Source organism: Perna viridis, chromosome 12 (genome assembly GCF_037379345.1).
Source record: "Perna viridis isolate PV_CMFRI_1.1 ecotype Kerala chromosome 12, ASM3737934v1, whole genome shotgun sequence".
Taxonomy (NCBI): domain Eukaryota; kingdom Metazoa; phylum Mollusca; class Bivalvia; order Mytilida; family Mytilidae; genus Perna; species Perna viridis.
In genome coordinates this window covers 7,402,448-7,409,744 of record NC_142456.1, presented here as the reverse complement: position 1 = coordinate 7,409,744, position 7,297 = coordinate 7,402,448, and the positions used below count along the sequence as shown (strand labels likewise).

The 7,297-nt window shown below is 32.6% G+C and overlaps 1 protein-coding gene across 1 annotated transcript; it reads right to left on the bottom strand.

The window, feature by feature from the left end:
- Positions 1-463: 463 nt before the first annotated feature.
- LOC148601043 (fatty acid-binding protein 5-like) lies at positions 464-6,185 on the bottom strand. The gene is made up of 4 exons (XM_088555622.1): positions 5,867-6,185; positions 1,886-2,073; positions 1,518-1,616; positions 464-1,233 (listed from the first exon to the last, which is right to left on the bottom strand). Exons 1-4 carry the CDS (start codon positions 5,934-5,936, stop codon positions 1,180-1,182), a joined length of 411 nt encoding a protein of 136 aa, XP_088411748.1. The 5' UTR covers positions 5,937-6,185; the 3' UTR covers positions 464-1,179.
- Positions 6,186-7,297: the final 1,112 nt, after the last annotated feature.

The following is a 7,297-nucleotide window of genomic DNA, read 5'->3' as shown; positions in this document are numbered from 1 at the left end:
TGAAATAAATTTTTCACAGAGGGACAGACTGACAGATGGACAAGTTGATTCCAATAAATTACTGACTCATTGAATGGAGGTATATCAGCTGTCATGATTGTGAAATGATTACTTAAAGAATAACCTTAGGATTGTATAAAAGTTATCAAAACAAAAAATTAAAGCACCATTGTGGTAGATCTGACATGCAGTAACTGACTGGTGCTTGTAGTAGGTCTAGTTTTAATTAGTAGACTTTAGGGATACACATAAATCGAAATCTACATGTATTTTTAATGTAAATGGTCACAGTCACATATAAGAATATATGCCTGCATGTTGCAAATTGTGAATGAAATAAGGATTGTGGTTTTTCAAGTTTGTTCACTTTTAATATGGCTGGCAACTCTTGAGAAGTTTTCTTATGTAAAACAGTTGCTCAGGGTTATTCAAAATTGTGCAATATATATATAACAAAAAACAATTGTAAAAGAATTCACTTTATTTCAAATCAAATTCTTCTGAAGCAATGTTAACGGCATTTAGTCAAAAAAAAATAACAACTTGGAAGATATTCTCATCTCACAGATAATCAGGTGAACACCCATCTGTAAAATAGTTTCATGTTAACTGAAATACCAGAGTTTCCAGAACCAAAGTACCATTAACATTCCCTAACCACCGTTTGATATTAAGCTTTCAGAATTCAAGCTCTATCATTGTTAGAGTACATAATATATGTACTTAACTAAGCAAGTTTAGTGCACTACAGTCTAAAGTTCAGATCTCGATTTCACAAAAAGTCGTAAGTGTGAAATTGATCGTAAATCATGACGTCATAATGGTATTTTAGTTTATGAAGTTATTACTTACGATCAACTTTACACTTACGACTTTTTGTGAACTATATGTAAAATTTTCGGAATTTGTCATGTAAGCATATTCTTGGGTATCAATTTTCGTGGTTCAAAATATGATAGGTGTTCTATAGTGTTAAAGATAGGTACTATTTTATTCGCTTTTATGTCAAAAATTAATGTTTAAGAATTATACACCTTCCATAATTCGATCGACATCAAATAGATAGTCTTATCTGTCAATATGAAGAAAAAAATCACTGCAAATCTTCACCATATAAGCTCTATAGTTATAGTGACAGCAAAATTCTACACAGTTTGACGTTCTAGACCCGTGATGTGCTCAAGCCTTGTCATATTTCCTGATACATGAAATTCCATTTTCAGCTGTCATTTTCTGTATTAAAAGAAAAATGAGTAAATCAGAAATATTTGTATTTTTGCCCTGTTTATGGATCATTCTTCAATTTGCAATATAACTGTAAAAGTACAAGTTTCAGTTTAAAAGTGAAGGTGTTTAGTTGGTTTGTAATTTACAATATTATTTATTCGTATACAAGTCAGTTGAAAATTCTGCACGATGGCCATTGACTTAATTTCTGAAAGAAAATATTAATTTTTCACAATGCAAATTTTTGTGTTCACTATTTTCTTTTCTACTTATAAGGTTAAAAATGTTACCATGACCAGCTGACCATCCTCTATCTGACGAATATTGACTGATTTGAAATTCCCGTTTTGTTCTTCTATTAGTTTGTCACCGTCAAGTTTGTATATAACCTACAAATCAAGTAAAAGGGCATTTTAAATTGAAAAAAAGAATGGTGTGATACTTAGTATTGTTTTTCACTTAATGTTGTTGTGTGTGTTTTTTGAATTTCTTTTGTTTTTGTTTTTGGAGGGACTTTTTGTGGTCTGTTCTTGATCTTGATCGCTTTACTGTGCATAGGTTTTAAAATACGTAATTATGTATACGGTTGAAGGGGGTGTCTCGTATTGATCTTGGTCGCTTAACTACGCATGAGTTTCCAAATGCGTGATGTACGTGCCTTCATTGAGCTGCCGTCTAAGAAATTTTGCGATGATTCCTCGCCGACCTTGGCACTGAATTCACTTTTCCCCATGGGCGTTGTTGTAACAATTTTGATATCATTTCCACTAATCGAGATTTCCTGTATAACATCGTTTCCTGGTGATAGCACCTGGTATGCTTTAGTTTTAAGTTCCTCTGGAGTTCCTGGAAATAAAATAAGATTCTCAACAAAAAAACTATTTTAGACCATATATGGGTATTCAAGTCATCCTCTGATTTAAACTAAATTTAAGACCAACCGAGGTCATTCAAGGAGAAATCCGGGTAGGTCGTCATTGGTACTTCTAATTGTAGTAATGTTATCTTTTTATAGTCATTTGAAGTACATGTTGTATTTTCTAATTATGTAACCATCTTTTAAAGTGCTTTTTACTTTGCCTTGACCTAATCCTGTATATACGAGAAATTGGGTAAGGCTAAATTAAGTACATAACCACAGCAGCTTGCCAGAGAACAAAACGATTCGTTCTAGTAGTTTGCATCCGAGCCATATACTCATGTTAGATATACGGCTGTACCAAATGACTTGATAACACGTCCACAATGGCTTATGATAATTCAGGAACAAAAATGTATTTCAATGAAAAAAAAATCTTGTATTCTATGATAAACTTTGCATTTTCCAAATAATTACTCATTGTTGAGTTATCGTATGGTCGACGAATGGAAAGACGGACGGGCAGTGGAATACTTTATACACTCCTTTGTCATAATAAGACAGAAAAAAAACGCAAGAAAATACTGCATTCATAATTTATTTAAAATGTACTAGTATTTATAGGCGGATCAAAGGGGCGCCCCTTGACAATTTACAAAAATGATCATAGCGTATTTTTGTGTGTAAATGTGTGCATTGAAATGTGTTTATCAAGGTTTTTTTTGGGGGGGGTGTCCCCCCTCCCCTTAGTGACCACCTATTAGGTGTTTATTTTGATATGTCCGTCACTGATATTATTAAGTCCAGACACCCTTCAAATTCACCCTTCACTCAAGGTAAAAAGTAACCAAAGGAGCCTGCAAAAAAAAACTGTATTGTGACAATTTGATTTTATGAGGAACATATTTTGATAAATAAATCGTGGAACTGAGCATTCGTTTCTAATTTCCAATAATGAAATGTCATTTAATTCTTAAAAAAAAACCTGGCGAAATCATGTCTCAACATTGCCAATCACTGTAGGGTGAGACCCGTCAATATGATAATGTGTCTAAACTTGAAAATATTTCAATGGTTTGATATTTCCTATTTAGTATTTTACCAATAGCTGAATCGCGAAGTTTTTAATTGAATCAGTTTCTGTGTTTGTCAGTGCTTGTTGAAATTTTAGCAATCATGAAAAAAAATGCATTGTTTCAACTAATATATAGAACTGCCCCTACCACACACAGACGGGTGTGTGCCATTTGCATAGATTTTTATAAATTTTCATTATTTCACTTGCGCAATTTTCTTTTCAGCAAAAATCTTTTTTTTTATTAGCACCAATTTCCAGGTAAAACAGGTAACTACATGATAAATACATGTATTATATCCAGAAGGTATACTGGATAAATCTGGAAATGAACTACATGTTCAGTTGATTTTGTTAAATTTGTGTTTCATATTAATCAGAAACTTCATTGTCGCAACAGGGACTTTTATGCGCACGGAGACGAGCAAGTCTTGTTGACTGATGGCCATCCTTGCAGAATGTTTAACTAGCTGAAAACTGGAAATGTAGCAATTAAGTCGTATAAAGTCACCACAGAGGCTGGTGGATACGAGCAAAACCACGTGGTAGGTGACAGAAAGATTGAGAAACAATGGATATTTTAATGCTTTTACTGAAGAGATTAATGTGCAATATGTTGAGAGGTTAATTTGATGTAAATAGACAGTTTTTTTATCGTTGAAATTGACTTGTCATGTTCGAAATCCACGTAGTGAGCAGGGGCAACAAAATAAAATATGATAATATAATGAAAAAATAATAACATAAACGAAACTTATTGATATTAAGAAATAAAATATCTTGAAAATTAATTTTATTTAACGTTAATTTACCTGTAATGAAAACAAAAAATCGACGCAAGTGAAAAGAAAAAATGTGTAATGCAAATCGGCGCAAATCCAACACGTCGACAAAGACAAATCAAGCCAAATACTTCAATGCATTTTCAACGTTTGATTAATTGGCCTTGTACCCCCCATTTAGCGAATTCCTGTTTTCATAACGCGCCAATATGGTATCGCCTGTCTTTCATTCAAGAAGTACAGAAATTTGTTGGTTGCAAATACAAAATCCTCGCAATGCATTGGACAACCTAGGAAAACAGCGTCAAAACAGAAGCAAACAAGGACATTAACAGTTGCTATGTTGACGACAGGCAGAGTCATACACAACGGAATTAGTTGATGGGAGTCTCCCGATTTACCAAAGAAACGGAAACGAAGTCTTCACGTGGGAGCCACTTACATGTTAACGAGATTTAAATAGATCCTAGACAACAAAGTAAACAGATCGAAATCTAACATGCATCTGTACTATTAGCCTAATGTATGATGAAATAGCAAGTAATTTAGAAAGCGAAATCAACCCCGACTCCTCCACATAAATGATTTAACTTAACTTGAGAAGCACATCAATCAATCTATATTTCTAATTACAAGATAAACATAGCAGGTTGTAAATTTTATCACAACATCTAATAAAGATGAGAGCTCTACTTGTAAATCTTTTATTTTCAATTATAATATTTACCCACCTCCCCCTGACCAAAAAAAAGTAATAAATGTTCTGTCGTTTGGAATGAAATAAAATAGTTAACATGATGTCAGACACTGGGTTGCACATGCCAAATTTTGGTTTCAAATAATTTTTAAGCATAAGAGATTAACTGTTTTCTAAGAAATGCATGATGCTTTGTAATTATTAAAATGAAAATAATGAAAGAAAATACATCAAAAGCGCAAGAAACTTTTACTGTTCATAAATTAGTTTATTTGTTGATAGGGAACTTTAAACATGTATTCTGAGTCATCAAGTTTCAATACAGACATAAATTTTTACATGTGCCTACCATATCAAAAGTTCTGCCTGCATGGTTTCTACATGGACAGTCTCTACATTAAATTACAGTACACTTTTATCGTAAATATGTCTTTAAAGATGATACGAGTTGTAACATCTTAAATATCTGCTTTTAAAACTCTATGAGAGGTTTTCGTTAAGTTCAAATACTCCACTGACATCTCTTTTCCCTGTCCCATTGAGAAGTTGGTGGCCTGAGTTTGAGTTAGATACAAAAAATTGCGAAAATTTTCCTGAAAGATTGTACTATTTTCTAAGTTATCCATGGCCGTACAATACAATTTAAATAGTATATTGTTTTTATCACAGTCGAAGACAATTGTTTAATTTTATGTTTCTTTAATTCATGAACTCTGTGATTGGTACCATTGTGAACACACAGGTATTAGAAAGGACCGATTTCAACAAAAACATCATTCATTAAGAATTTCAAAGAGAAACCATAAGAGGAGTTTGAACTTTAAACACTTAATTCTACTGACATCATCGTAAAAACACCAAACAAATCTCAAATAACACTTATCATCAAGGATTCTAGCAAAGTCATTCAGATGTTGAAGTCTTATAATAAATTAAACATTAATCTAATAAACGAACATTTTGGCACCTATCGCAAATAATGTATTATGACTGCACTCAAACAACTTTTAGAGAGTATAAAGGGTTTCGTCTTTTTGTCACATCGCCAATTCTTAATACTGCTTTCATATATAAAAAATCACAACAACATTGTACATCCACCAACTGCTAAAAAGTGAAAGCAATTTCTTGCAAACATTCATTTCCCAAGCAGTCCGTGTAATTGCAATCTTTATGTTTATAAATATTTTTATATTCTATTTTTGACCAATATTTTATTAACTTACCAAGAGCGTCTAAATATTCCTTAAATTTTTCAGCGTTTACAAGTTTCCATTTTCCATTGAGAGCAGCCATGTCGAATCTTAACCGAATTCACTAATTCACTATCTGCCAAGACAACCAGACCTACTTATACGGGTCTATATTGATTTTATGATGTCACTGTTCTTTCTTTTAGATTTTTTCATGAATGAGTTTTGCAAGTTGGTCAAATAAATCCATGATAGATGACCTTGGCGGGAAGGCGTCTCAAGAGATAACGGAAAAACAAGGCAAATAAGGGTCTAATGTGAATTTTTGGATGAATAACGAAAAAAAAACAATTTGAATTTTGGAAAATTTCGATTGGAAATAATGTTTTAAAAACTCCTTAAATAATTTAGTTTCTACTAATTTTATCTGAAATCAGTACAAGTGTTCCGCTATCCCAGTTTAACCTTCACAGGTATAAGAAAAAATAAGAATTTTTAAATAAATAAGATAACGCGGCAAACGCGTCACCCCAACTAACCTTTACTGACCTTTTCTGATAAAGTAATACTGGGAAATGAGAAACATACATTGTGGTTGATTAATTATATGCATTCAATGGTAGATATGGCAATATTTGAATCGAGGCCACTTCGTATTACTTAGTCAATATTAGATCAATATCATATGTATAATATTGCAGATTAAATTAATATTCAAATAGTGGTACATGTATGTTAACAAGTGAGTAGACAGGACAGCCCCCTCCTTCTGGAATTTTATCATTAACACACTATGTCTTCTGACTTTAACTAGTGCAAACCCTGAAATGATCTGAGGTCACATTATCTGTACGTACCGCAATGAACTGAGGTCTCCACATTTGTATGTTACAGAATGATCTGAAGTCACTACAGTTATATGTTACGAAATGAACAGAGGTCACTTCATTTACATAATAAACTAAGGTCACCTCATTTGTATTTTGCACAATGAACTGCACAATGAACTGAGGTAACCACATTTACATGTTACGAAATGAACTGAGGTCAGGGACACTATAATTGGTTGTTACACAATTAACTGATGTCACCACATTTGTATATATATATATTACACAATAATTAAACGGAGGTTACCCCATTTGCGTGTGTTAGACAATGAACTGATGTTAACACATTTGTATGTTACAAAATAAACTGAGGTCACCACATTTTTGTGTTATCCAATGAATTGAAATCACCACATATGTATTTTATACAATGAACTGAGGTTACCAAATTTGTATGTTACACAATGAATTGATATCACCACATTTGTATGTTACATATGAACTGAGGTCACCATATTTGTATAAAACACATTGAACTGATGTCACCACATTTGTACGTTACACAATGAACTGAGGCTAGCACATGTGTATGTTACACATCGAACTACAAAATGAAAAGAAGTCATCACGTTCG